Source organism: Amaranthus tricolor, chromosome 2 (genome assembly GCF_026212465.1).
Source record: "Amaranthus tricolor cultivar Red isolate AtriRed21 chromosome 2, ASM2621246v1, whole genome shotgun sequence".
Classification (NCBI taxonomy): Eukaryota; Viridiplantae; Streptophyta; class Magnoliopsida; order Caryophyllales; family Amaranthaceae; genus Amaranthus; species Amaranthus tricolor.
Window position 1 is genome coordinate 23,266,169 of NC_080048.1, and position 14,164 is coordinate 23,280,332.

The 14,164-nt window shown below is 33.6% G+C and overlaps 2 protein-coding genes across 2 annotated transcripts; one reads left to right on the top strand and one right to left on the bottom strand.

Annotated features, from left to right (window-relative positions):
• The first annotated feature begins 3,255 nt into the window (after positions 1–3,255).
• Positions 3,256–11,488, top strand: LOC130805197 (uncharacterized). The gene is made up of 2 exons (XM_057669861.1): positions 3,256–4,768; positions 10,960–11,488. The coding sequence occupies exons 1-2, from the start codon at positions 4,040–4,042 to the stop codon at positions 11,245–11,247; spliced, it is 1,017 nt and encodes a 338-aa protein (XP_057525844.1). The 5' UTR covers positions 3,256–4,039; the 3' UTR covers positions 11,248–11,488.
• A 342-nt stretch (positions 11,489–11,830) lies between these two features.
• Positions 11,831–13,741, bottom strand: LOC130805198 (uncharacterized). Its single transcript, XM_057669862.1, has 3 exons — positions 13,641–13,741; positions 12,514–12,938; positions 11,831–12,402 (listed from the first exon to the last, which is right to left on the bottom strand). Exons 2-3 carry the CDS (start codon positions 12,848–12,850, stop codon positions 12,242–12,244), a joined length of 498 nt encoding a protein of 165 aa, XP_057525845.1. The 5' UTR covers positions 12,851–12,938; positions 13,641–13,741; the 3' UTR covers positions 11,831–12,241.
• Positions 13,742–14,164: the final 423 nt, after the last annotated feature.

Here is a 14,164-nt window from a genome sequence, read left to right on the forward strand (position 1 = left end):
ATATTAATATTTACTATTTTAATTTAAATTATTTCAGATTTTGCGGTTTTGGCAATTTCAAAGAATAAATCATATAAATTAAATTACTACGAATTAATTCACCAAAATTTTCAGAAAATGAAATTTAAATATAATAAACACATATAAAAATTTATGGGCATAATTTCATGTAAATAAATATACGTAAGAATTTATACCTTCAATAATTTCACTATTAATTAAATTCCTTTGTTGTAGAATTTTTAGCCACAAAATTAGTTTCCTCCCCTTGAATTTCTATAATTAACACTAAATACTATTATTAGAAAATTTTTGAGAATTTTTAGGAATTTTTTAGGATTTTAAGAGTTTTTTTTTATAAGGCTTATTTTAGAAAAACAATTCTGATTTTTCCTTCCCCTTTTTCACCCACGGTTGCTTTGTGGTATATATATATATATTGGCTAAGGATTGTAAAGTTTATTTATTATTTTAATTTTTCTTCATGTGCAAAAAAAATTAGAAGATAAGGCAAAAATAAAACTCATGCCACCTAGCTAGTCTTGCCGCCAACTCCAAGATATTTTCTTTCTATCTTTTTTTTTTTTTTTTTTTTTTTTTTTTTAATCTTTTCCTTGATGCATAAGAAAAATTAGGATAAAACTAAGTTATTTTGGCACTTAGCCTTCCTTGCCGCCCACTTCCAAGATTTTTACTTTTTTTCTTTTTTTTTTATTATTATTATTATTATATATATTTTAATATTTAGTCATAAATTAATGTAGGAAATAAAAATATTAAGTTATTGTAGGTAATTTAGCTAGACTTAATATTTAGATAATTTATTTTAAGAGAAATAAATTATATATAAAAGAAAATCAAGAGCTTAAAAACAATTCGAATAAAATTTCGAAACGGCATTAAAAACAAAATAAAACGAAACGATTATTAAATTTGTCAAAATATTTAAGATTAAGAAAAAGGGTCTGTTACATAGTGTATGACTATATGCTGCGGTTTTTGGGGTGCCCGCAGCATATAATACACTTTCTGCTGCGGCTTTAAACCATAACATTTAAAATAGGTCGTCTACTGCTATCACTAATGCTTAGGGCCAAAACCGCAGCATATTATGGCAAAAAAGCCGCAGCAAATGAGGTTTTTTTCCACTAGTGAAATTTGTTTTTATATATAAACTATTTTTCATTTAAGAGAAAAATGATTTTTTTAAAAAAAAAAATTCGATGCAAAATATAGGGGGTTGATTTTGGATGTAGGATCCCAAATATGTATATCAAATATTTTTCTTGTGAAATAGGGTATATATTTTTTTTTCTTGACTTTAATTTTGAGTGTATCATCATTATCATTATCATCATCATACCCAGTATATTCTACTTATAAAATTTATGATCAGAGTCTGAAGGATGGTTAAAAGACGATAAGCCATACTCATGAAACAGGATGTGGCGAAAGAGTTCATTGGCTCAAACAAAACCTACAAAGAAAAACAAAGGAAAAAAAATACAAGACATGACAAAACTAAGTTTTAATTTTGAATTTAGTTTTGAATGTAGGGTATGATGGTCTAATTTTGTATATAAGAATTTTAATTTTTAGTTTTACACATCATGTAGCTTATATGTTAAATAAGAATATCAAATTTGTTGTTTTTTTAAATTTATTAATTATTAATATCAAACTTGTTAATCAACTTAATTTCAACCATAGTTATTAATTTATGACATGAATTTAATCCGAAAGTAGCACAACTTAACCTATATAAATAGTACACCCCAGCTATATATGTCATGCCTAATTTGACATTTAAAGTTAACTTTGAACTAACCCAAGATTTTCCAACTCGAATTTGACATCTAAAGTCAATCAAAACCCAAATAATCCAGTAAATAACACGAAACAAAAAACAATCTCCTTTATTGTTAAACTAAATTCGATTTGAAGCAGCTAGAGAAAAATCAATTTAGACTTAAATCGTAATAATCGAACCCAATATAAATTAAAACTAATTTGATCAAATCCGAAGTTGCACCTCATAAAAAATTCAGTACTCTGACTTAATTCCATCTCTAATCTTACTCTGACTTCAACTCGACCCAACTCGATCAGAGTTGGACCAAATTCGAAATTAAGTCATTTTTTTTATTTTGAACAAATTTAACTTCATATAAAAAATAAAATAAAAATATGTTTATTCAAACCAAATTTGAAAATAAGTTTTTTAAACATATGAAATCCAACATTCCAAATTCAACTCTAAACACATGATATTCCAATTTAAATTTTAAAATTTTTAATACTTAAAATTTAAAATTTTGGAAATAAAAAATGTATGTTTCATTGGTCTTTGGGTTTAGAGCCTTGACTAGTTGAATTTCTTGAACAACTAAAATGCTCAAGAAAGTGTAAAAGACTAAAACTCAAGACTAAAACTCTTTTATCTATTACTCTCTAAGATTCACACTCACTAAACAAAACCCTTAAAACATGACTTTGGCACTGCCACACTTTCCATGAATGCTCAATGGCCATCTGAAACGAGATATTCATGTTGCTCTCCGAGCATCTCATCACTCGAATTGCCATCACCCACTCAGCATAAAAAACAAGCTAAACATGCTCTCTCTAAACCCACTAAATCAAGCTAATCATAAAAATTTTCTGCTCTTTCTAAGATTGCTAAAGACATAATTGCAGCGCCTTACTCAATTGTTGCTTCTGATGGTGCTTATAGCACTAGTGTAGAGCTATTGGACCTCATTTTAGAAGGCTTCTTTTTAACACTATCGAAGCTTTAATGTACCTTCAACATTGCAGGTGTATGGAATTCAAATGCATTTAATTTATTTTTCATTAGTATGTACATTACGTAGTTATATTATTTATTAATGTTAAAATTAATTTGTAGCCCAGACTCTGCTCTCGAGCGAGATATTGGGCATTTTGATGATGATGATTTTTAATTTGTAGACACTAAAAAATCTTCTTCAATACGCATCAATTTTTAATTTTAAATCATTAGTATAATAACAATAACTCAGTTAAGAATAAAGGTTGATAATAATTTGAACTCCATCGAAGGTAAGAGAGTCCGAGTCAAAACAAAGTTGGAGTATTTATGATTCGACTCTAAGTAGATGTAGACTGAAAACAAAATTCAAATTTTATCCGGAGCAAAGTTGAAAGATGGATATAAGATCCCTTTAAATGAACAAGGGAGCTTGCGCCTCAAATAATTTAGTGGTCATATCATAACAAGCACAAGTTGATCGAAAGATGATAAGGTCAGAAATTATTAGTTAGCTTTGTTACCGTTAACCATATCAAGATAAAATACACATTGGTTTCACGTTCTAAATAGAATGTTGGTGTGATTTAATGGCGTTTTCAGACCCTTTTCTCTCCCTAGTCCTTACTTGTCTTTGCCTCTCTTAATGATCCCCTTCGATTTGTCTATGTTTCTCATTTTTCTCTAATTTCATTGGCTGAACTGAAACTGAAGAACAGTTTTAGCTTTAATAAAATATTTCTAAAGAGTCATAACTCACCACTCACAACCATTCTTTGCTCTCTAGGTTAGTATGCTCCAAGAATTGTTTTTACTGCGTTTCTGGGGATTTCTAGAGCTTAGAAAGGTTTCAAACTCAAATATCTGAAATGGGTTTTATCATTTTAGCAGATTACTGAACTGACTGTACCAATTTTTGGGATATTTACAATTTTTGTTATAAAAAGTTTGGAACTTGGGAAGTTTTCAAATTTAGATTTCTGATTTGGGATTTGTTCATTTGAGCTGCTCTGTTAGTTGATTTCAGGTAAATATAACTAGCTTATGATTTGGGTTTTTAATTGGATGATGATGTAAGAAATCTATTTTCATGAAAAAATCCCTAAAATTATAATTGTGATTGAAAGTTTTTGCTAATTCTTTGAGAGTTACTTCAAAGGAGAGTGGTTTTTTCTTTCATTTCGTTTTCAGCCGTGGGTTTTGGCTAAAAGTTTATAAATGTTAGCAGTTTATTGACAAATGATATAAGATATGTTTGATGGAAGTATGTCAATGTCTTTTCATTCATTAAACTATCAAGCACATATTTTAGGGAAGACATATAAGAATGGGACACTAAAAAGCACAAGAACAATTCCTGCTTTAGCTACTCCCCCTGCTTCCATTCATGTGCACATCGGTGAAAGTGACAACTCCCTAAAATGTGGGAGTAATTATGTGCCAAACTTTTCTTTGCCAAACAAAGATACTAGTACTAGTTTGATGCTTAATCAAGTTAATACAATTGGAATAATTGGAGGAGTATCTGTTGATTCTACATTGAATTTTTTGAATAAGCTTGTGCAATGGGGATCTAAGAAAGGGAATGGTAGTCCTCCTTTGATACTTTGTTCTGATCCTCAATTGACAAAAGAATTGTTGGTCTATGAGAGAAGCTCTCTTCCTCCGCTTTACACTCGAGTGCCACCCTCTACTTTGGATCATACTCGAATCTTAGCAAACTTGAAAGGTAAAAGGAAATTTCTTGAGCAAGGTGGTGCTCAGTGTGTTGTGATGCCTTGTCATTTGTTGCATTCTTGGCATGATGAAATTTCTAAAGAATCCAGTGTACCAATTCTTCATATGGCTGAGTGTGTGGCTAAGGAGCTCAAGGAGGCCAAGTTAAAGCCGCTTGAAACTGGTAGTCCTTTGCGGATTGGTGTGGTTGCTACTGATGCTGTACTCAAATCGGGGTTTTATCAGGAAAAACTTCAGAATGAGGTATTTGCTTTAATGCTTTACTCTTTTTACTTTGGGTAATCTTCGCTAGGATTTGTCCACTTTAAGAAACTATGTTTGGTTATTGGATGAAACTAGCTGTTTGTTTGTGTAAATTGGTTCCTATTTACATTGGATCATGTCACCTAAAGTTCCAAACACAACGCAAGCTTACATCTTATATCTATGATGAGAAAAAGCAAGTATTCTGGCAACACTTTAACCAAAACAGCTCAAACGAACCCCCGCCCCCCTACTTATCAGTATGCACAAGAAGCCCAACTTCTAGGATGGGTTGCTCCAAGACGGTCTTCATGTGATAGCGAAGTATCTCAAGGATACAACTAAACATTCATCCAATACACGCTCAAATTATACCATCACCCAATTTGACATCCCAAATTCTTTTAGAGCCTCTAACAGAAACTCAGAAGAGAATGTTTCTAGCTGCTTAGGTTGGGGAAGTACTATAATTACACTGTACTGTATCAAATCTAGCCCTCCAAATGCTATACTTTAACTTAGTCTAAAATCAACTGTACTCCCTAGTTCGTAAAATAATATACTTACGAAGCTTAGCCATTTTACACATTTTGTGTGGCCAATCTAAATACTGTCCAAAACCTTATCTAAAGGTAGTACTAAATAGGAGTGAGATTGAACGTAGTATACATTATCTAGAGAATGCGTGGTGCCCTGACAAATTTATTGAGTTTTGGATGGTATTCATGATTAGAAGTTAGCTCTTACGGTATTCAAATGGGCTTTTATTCAAACGTATAGTGATGTATAAATCCATTATGATCAGCCTTTCATTATTATGATTAATCCTTTAGTATACTTTAATTCGATGAAAAGGGCAAAAATGATTCATTTGAGTTCATTTTCATGAAAATGCTCGACGTCAATGTTAACTTGGTCATGATCAACATGGTCATGTCAACATGACCAATAGTCAAGGCCTTGGCCAAAGGAGGTCATACTTGCTTCGTTAATTCATGGTCCATTCATGGGTCCTCATGGAGTTACTTGTGTCTAAATTTAGCATGAACACTAGGGAAGAAAATAATCTTGAAGATCACTTATGTCACATTTTAAGTGGTTTTGAAGCCTCATATTGTTGTATTATACGTGCATATTAGAAGAGGAAGCAAGCTGAATTATGGGAGGTTACAATTATTTATCAATGATCGTCAAAGCCTAGCACAATGAGTGGAAGTTCAAATAATAATAGACTGAACTATGGAATATTATACACGGTTATGAGGTTACTAATTTATGGTTACATGATCAAGTGGGCTGCCATTATTTGGGCAATAATATGGGAAATTATGTTACTTAAGTAAATGGAGTTGCCAATTTTAAGGGGATGCGCTCCCAATGGTTATAAGAGTATCTTAGAAGGATGTTTTCAAGTGTAATAATGCATGATTTAGTGTGTTTTTTAAATAATGGAAGTTAAGAGTTTTTTTAAGTTTGTAACAAAGTCAATTTTTGGGAATGTTTTGGACGTGTAAGTCCAAGAGACTAGAGAGTTTATTTTTTGATGTTCTCCATTTAATGTAAGTCTAGTTTTAAGCTTAGTGTATTTTCTTATAAATAGCAAGTTTGTAATAGTTTAGACTTAAAATATGATTAAGACATTAGAACTAAAGCATACTTTGTAAATTAAATTACTTATGATTAAGTATTGAAATTAGAGTCTGTGTGTTTATCATTGTTGATGAAATTAGAGTCTTTGTGAGTGTTCCTCACATTTTAGTTGGTAATACTTTACTTTGAGTGAGTGTTTCATAAGCTAATATTACAGCCTAGTAAGTTCAAGTGAGTGTTCCTTCCTTACATATCTTAGTTTGATTCAAGTGAGTGTTCCTTGTCAAACTTGACTTTTACTTTCTTTTCTTTGCCTATGAATTCTTTACTCCATAATTTGCCAAATGCATATTTACTATAACACTTTTTAAAAGAAACACTTTTCTTTTCTTCCGAAGGTTATCCACTTGTTTTTACATCATTCAGGCATACAACTAATACTTAGTCTAGGATTGTATTGAAGTTGGATTTTATAAACTTGGATGGAATAGAGGGATATTGTAGGGTGAATGTTACTGTGGAGGAGCAGAAGCAGGTTCTTATTGAGTTGGTGGATGTATTTGTTTGTAATGGCTAGTTAGATGAGGCTATTAGGGTGATTTTCGGTTATGAAATCTAGTCGGTGTAAGCCTTCTATTCAAGTGGAACTATCTCGTAGGTGCTCTTATGGATGAAAAGAAAATTGTGACGTGCTGTAGATCTATAAGGAGATGGTGATTTAACTAATTAAAGAGATGCAGTATCCAATGGATAACCTTAGAAAGAAAAAGATTTGTTTGGTTTAAAAAAGAAATGGATAAGAAAGTGGATTGAGACTATACTAGGCGTAAGAATTTGTAGTAGAAAATGGTATTTGCAAGGAACACTCAACTTGGCAAACAAAGGATATGTTCTTAAGGAATATAGGCGGTCAAGAAGGATGAGAAGAAAGAAAGAGATTAGAGGTAATGCTTGTATATTATGATAGGCGCAAGGCAGTGTGCCTAGCCTCAACTTTTTGAGTGGTCGAGTAACTCCCAAGTGTAAATACACTAGATAGTAAATACAAGCATGAGATTTAGGGTCATTCCATACCTCTATATATACATGATGTCATAACATATCTATCAAGAAGCACATAATTCATTGTATAACTGAACTCAATTCCTATAACAAATAAATATTCCTTTGCCTAGCTAGACAACCTCCTCTAACAGAATTGGTTACACCCTTGAATTCTTTGTGTTGTAGGTGAGTAATGGGTGTGGGCTTGCCTTCTTAGTTGGGTGTAACCTTGGATCATTCATCACATTACCTGCCCCAAAGAGTCTCACCTTGTCCTCAAGGTGAATAAGAGGAAAATGAGCAGTGGGAGAATCAAGGGAAAAAGTGTGAGGTAGAATGATACGCCTTAACTATTGCCTATTTCAATTGTATGACCCAAATGGGATGCCCCATACTGTGAGATTTCTTCAATGATCCATTTCAATTATCAAACCGTACTTGTTGCTGCAATTCAAACTAATCAATGTATTGATGTGAGATTGTATTAATGTGAGATTATAGAGCTCAATTACATAACCATCAAAGTAGGGTGACGGGGAAAGCTGTACCCGACTTTAGTTTAATCTCAAAGTCATATCCCAACAACTTGCTAACTCATCGTTGATACTCCGCTTTAACTTTTCACTGGGCCATAATGTATTTGAGACTATGTTGGTCATTCCAAATAACGAAATATCTCCCCAACAAAATGCCTTGCAGAAATAGGCAATCGAATGGGATTCTAAAGAAAGGACAACCCCAAACCACAGCTAGACGTGTCTGCTTTAACCACAAATGGCAACTGGAAGTTTGGTACAGTTAACACCACGACAATGAGCATTACTTGCATGAGACTTTTAAAGGCTATTTCTACTTCTGAATTCCAATCGAAACAATCCTTCTTTAATTGATGAGTGAGTGGTATGACAATATAATTGCGTCTAAACCTAGGGTAGTATCCCATAAGTGCTAAAAAAACCTCACAGTTCCTTTAAGTTCCAAGGAGATGACCTTGCTAACATAGCCTTGACTTTGTCCTGATCCATTGCTACACCCTTCTTATGATACAATGTGACCCAAGTAAGCGGCCTTAGTTTTGCAAAACTGCATTTCTTGGTGCTTTCATACAACTGATGAACTGCTAGAACCTCCAATACCACATTTAGATGTTAAGCATACTCTTCAATGGAAGAGCTATAAACCAAAATGTCATCAAAAAAAGACAAGAACGATTCACCATAAGTGAGGTCCAAAAACCTTGTTTATCAATGCTTGAAATGGAGCCGGACCGCTTCTTAGGCCGAACGACATAACTAGAGTTCATAATGCCCCTCGTGTGTACGGATTCTTATGTGGTGATAATCGAATCAAAGATCCAATTTCGAAAAAATTGTAGCCCCATGTATTTCGTCCAGCAACTCCTCAGTAACTGGAATTGGGTATTTGTTAGCCACTGTATCTTTATTTAATGCCCGGTAATCAACACGAAACCTCCATGACCCATCCTTTTTTAAACCAACAATATCGGGCTAGAATATGGGCTTTGTAGGGTCTGATAATGCCAGCCAACCACATATCTGATGATACTGTTGGATCTAAGGATGACTATCGCCTTATTTGAACGATGAAGACTAGAGATGCACACATTTCATCTACCAGTAGGTGAGGCAACCATCAAACAGCGTGATGTTGCTATACTTATTGTAGAGCGCAAAAAGTAATATGCTTTTATATCCACGAATGTATAATAGTATTATACAGATAATTAACAATATACTCAATTATGTAACGTCACAATTCTGTAAATATATATAGTATTGCTTAAATACGTACAGAATGACCAATGGACCCACAACTCAACATAAATGTATGTAAGAGAAAAGTAAGTTTGGGCCAATCACGATAGTCTCAATCAAGGAACTCCAAAATACCCCCTTCTTGTTTTCGGACTTGTAGATAAACAAGAAGCTCGATATAAGTACTCAACAATACATGCAAGCATATCAGTGACATCTGCATCGCGTTGGTAAATGAGCAAAGGCGTGAAGTAACCACGTGTGCTGCACCAAAGAGCCAACCATCACTTCATCAGGTTATAGTATCCCAAACATCGTACCTATCTGCTCTCTATTGTAGCTCCGATTAGGACCGATGACTGCCCTCTTACTCACTCATAAGTCTGTAAGTATAATAACATCATGAAGTGTGATGGTCACCTCACCTACCGTTATTGAAATGTGTGAATCTTTGGTCTCCATCGCTCAACTAGGGCTGTAATCATACCTCAATCCAACGGTATCCGACCCACTTGATAAATACCTTGAAAACTCACTTCTCGCACCTAGCTCGAAACCCTATCTTTTAATGGCCATTTCATGACTACCACACTATGGTGTCGAATCTGAAGCAATGTGTCAGAGTCGATTTAGGCGCTCCACATTAACTAAGAATGATGGGCATGCTGTGAAACTAACACTAAAGGGTCTATGGGACCAAGGGTTCTCTATACTGTTTGTTTAGTTTTGTTAAGGGTTAAATAAAACACTAGTAACGTTGTCATTAGCACATTAGTTCACCATTAAAATTTGCAATAGACATCGAATACAAATATCGTATCAAATTCAAAGGAAGTATTGAATATATTCAAAGCATTACGTAACAACCATTACATTTTAAGTTGATTGACATTAATATCTTAATACCTATATGTTTATCTATTACAACAACTATTGAGATTTAAATACTTCGGGTATGTTTGGATGGAAGGTGATGGAGGGAAAAGAAAGGGAAGGATTTGGAGGGAGGAAGAATCCCTTGTTTGGATAACAAAATGAAAGGAAAGATATTTGAAAGGGAGGGAATTGGAAGGGTTAATTGGATACTTTTTGTTACGGTTTTAATCTCTTTAAAGTTGGAAAAATTTGAAGGAAAAATTTTCATCTTCCTTCCTTTCCTTTTTATTCCCTCCTATACAAACAAGAGCTATTTCCTTTCTATTTCTCTTCCCTTCCTTTCCCTTCTCTTCCTTCCCCTTCCCTCCCTTTCCCTTTTCTTCCTTCCCCTTCCCTCCCTTTCTTCTCTCCAAAAAGAATTCAATATGAGTTGGATAGTGGAGTCAAACGTTCAAAACCATATCAAATGCACACTTCAACTTTGGAAAGATTGATACCTTAGCAATAAACATCTAATCCCTCCAAATCCCTTCCCTTTCATTTTGTTATCTAAACAAGAGAATCCGCATCCCTCTAAATCTCTCCCTCTCTTTTCCCTTCATTTCCTTCCATCCAAACACACTTTTAGTGACCAATTTTTATCAATCTTTAGTTTGCTATACATAGTGATTGTTTTCTGGTGAGTGAAAAATGGGCTGAAATTGTAACCATTTGTAAACCAATTTATAGGAAGGTCAAGTGCATTTTTTGTCTTAGGCCAAATTTCCAAATATTTTTATTTTTGAAGCTTGCTACTTTTTAAAACCCTAATTTTGCATTGGATGATAATCTAGCGTTATAATAAGAATGATAAGCTGCTCCTATGTTATGATCCTTTGCATTAATATTTATTGAATGGAATGATAGGGATTTGAGGTGATGCTCCCAGATAAAGCAACCATGGAACACACCATTCTTCCTGCCATTGACGCGATAGACAGGAAAGACATTGAAGGGGCACGAAATTTGCTAAGAATAGCGCTCCATGTTCTGTTGGTTAGGGCTGTAAACACGGTGATCATTGGATCACATGACATGCGAGATATCTTACCTCCGGATGACCCTCTTCTTAAGAAATGTGTTGACCCAATTGATGCCTTGGTTAGGTCCACTCTCAGATGGGTTCACCCTCCTCAATCTCTGGAAACTTCATAATCAACAAGAAAAAACATACTTCATATATTTAAGGTGTTGGAATGTTAATTATCAATTGTGTAAATGTAAATGTTTTGCTTTGCTTTATTCTTGACACTAGTCATTCAATCATAGATTATTAGAAAATTATATTGGTAATGGACTATTGTTAAAGATAGAACAAACACTCTGCTTTGTATTGGCAGTCCTACACAATCGTGTGTGTTTTTTGTGTGTTATTTATTTGATTTTCTTTCTTACAGCCTGTTGTAGCTTTTTGAAGACTTTTATAGAAGTTTTCATTCACAAGAAGGGAGGGGTAACAGTTAAACATCACAAAACAATGGGAGTGGGTGGGGATGACACGTGGGGCCGCCCAGGCACGACAGGATATGATATGATACTATTCATGACATTCATTAGTACGATATGATTTGGCACGAGGCACCATAAGCACAACATATGGGCAGCCTAACACGTCATAATTTCCGTTGTTGGAGCTCATTTTTTGGTTGGACAAACACAACATGATACGACACGACATTGTTCACGACACGACTTGACTCAATACGATTTGACATGAGGCACGAAATGCTGGCGCTTAAACTAAAATTCCCCAAAAAAAGCTGAAATTTACACAATACAATTTGAGACAATGACTTGATATAATAGGATTTGACTTGACACAATACAATTTGACATGAGGCACGATATTTCCTATCAATGAAAAATATCTAAAAGATGAAATGTGAATATACTTTGACATAGAAGTAATTTCTATGTTGAATACAGTAGCAGAGGGCACAAATCTACACCATCCGACAAGGCATTGAATGAAAACTAAAATTCCCCAAAAAGCCTAAAAGCTGAGGTTATCTGTAAGTCTGAAGTTTGTTATATGAAGTACTAAAGCAAGCTCTATCCAAAATGCACCGGAAGAAGAGGCAAATCTATAAGTCATTTGTTGGTGCTCTGCTTAATAGCCTAGAACAGGCAGAGCACAAACAAATAACGATTACTCTTCAATCCAATCAGCATAGATGTTTACAATCTTCCTGCTTTTGTTCCACTTCAATAACGACGCTTTTGCTTGCAGTTTCTGCTTAGGAACCCTTGCTTTCTGAGCATCACTCTGTAGTGTGTCCTTCACCTTCTGTGCATTTCCAGTTTCTGAATCTGAAAAGAAACACCAAAACATTTTATAACAATCAATTCGTCATAATAAACAAGCTAAAACATTTTAAGACATGTGTTTATTCTGAAAATGCACATGGAAAAGACTTATACCAAGAGCGGGATTGCATTTGGAACCATAATCACAAGTACGAGCAGACTGAATGAGTATAGAAGACTTATTTTCTTCATAATTCTTGTACGTCTCTGCTTTTTTATGCAGAAAAATGCAGTTTTTACCATATGGGCACTCCCCCCAGGAGTACTTGCAGAATTTTCCCTTAATCATATTCATATTCCTCATATCCCCTAATCCATGAGCAAAAACACAATTGTGACCATACATGCAGCTTCCTTTTAACTGATAGCTCTTACATATTTTTGTCTTAATCATGGGATGAATACCACTATTTTTTACTGTTGTAGACATTCGGTTATGAAAGTTTATCATTCAGTTTTCCATTCAGCTACTGAAGGTGGCCTCGTATTTGCAGGGCAAAGTCACTTGGAAATACCTTCAAAGGGAAATTTAGAGAAACCTGCAATGGGAACTTGAACAAACAGGTTATGAAACATACTTATATGATAGAACCAAGTTTAAGGTACCACTCAAAACACTGATATGTCGAATCCATTTACACATAAAACTACTACGTAATAGCAACCTTCCATTAATGTTGGATATGGGTTATCAAAGAAACCGAACAAGAACTTGCATTGAGCAATTCTAAATGTTGACAAAAGTCCACGCAATAAACCCATAATTTCAGAAAAGATACATGTTACGGAATTTAAATTGTGAAAATTTGATCCCAAAAAGGGCAAGAAAATGGGAATTTGATGGTGCTGAAGGGAAGAAATTAGATCAAAATTTCATTATAATTTTGATACTAAAATTCATAAATATCTTTAAACAAGATCGTATGACAAAACCCTTTCTTGAATAATTATAATAAAGACCCAAATTCACATGATACAATTATGCAAATATCCTTTCTTAAACAAATTTCCTGTACATGAAATTCATTACATACCCCTAAAAGTTGTCAAAATATTCTAAAATCAGTTTAGTTTAGCACAATTTGAATCGTTAGAAGCTAAAATCTAGTGGGTTTTGTAATAAATAGAAAATGAAATGCGTATAAAAAACCCACAATAAAATGAAGTACGATACAGATGAATATTTGCATAGTGGAGGTATAAAAATGGCAGATAAAAATGGCGAATGACAAAAAATCTACCTATTGGACAAGGCACTGGAAGAATCTTCTTCAATAGTCGTCTTGAAAAACATGATTGGGCGAAGTTCAGATCACTCATTAGCAAAGAAGCGGGAACATATGGGAAGTTGGCAACACAAATTATCAATTGGCTGATCTAATATATATACAGTGTAAAGTAAGAGCGTTTAAAAATATCCGATTCTAATATTCGATCTATAATACTCTCTCCGTTCTTTTTTAATCTTGCACTTTGGATTTTTCACATATATTAAGGAAGATAGAATCTTTGGATTGTAGTGGATATTATTTTAATTAAATAGTAGTGTGAAGTAATGATTGTATTGGAAGTATGAGGTTGTAGTGGATATTATTTTAATTAAATATTAGTGTGAAGTAATGATTGTATTCAAAGTATGAGAGAGAAAAATAATTATAAATAAAAGAAAAGGGGTACATTAAAAGAAAATGAGGTTTTAAGGGGTAAAAGTGGGATAAAAACTTTTTAAAAATAGAAATTATTCTAAAGTGGAAGAACTTTTGAA

Excerpts from the sequence above, each read along its gene's own strand:
- LOC130805197 (XM_057669861.1), top strand. The coding sequence starts at position 4,040 with ATGTTTGATGGAAGTATGTCAATGTCTTTTCATTCATTAAACTATCAA. Across the intron at positions 4,769-10,959 it reads AGGAAAAACTTCAGAATGAG|GGATTTGAGGTGATGCTCCC; the intron begins GTATTTGCTTTA and ends ATGGAATGATAG.
- LOC130805198 (XM_057669862.1), bottom strand. The coding sequence starts at position 12,850 with ATGATAAACTTTCATAACCGAATGTCTACAACAGTAAAAAATAGTGGT. Across the intron at positions 12,403-12,513 it reads CAAATGCAATCCCGCTCTTG|ATTCAGAAACTGGAAATGCA; the intron begins GTATAAGTCTTT and ends GTTTCTTTTCAG.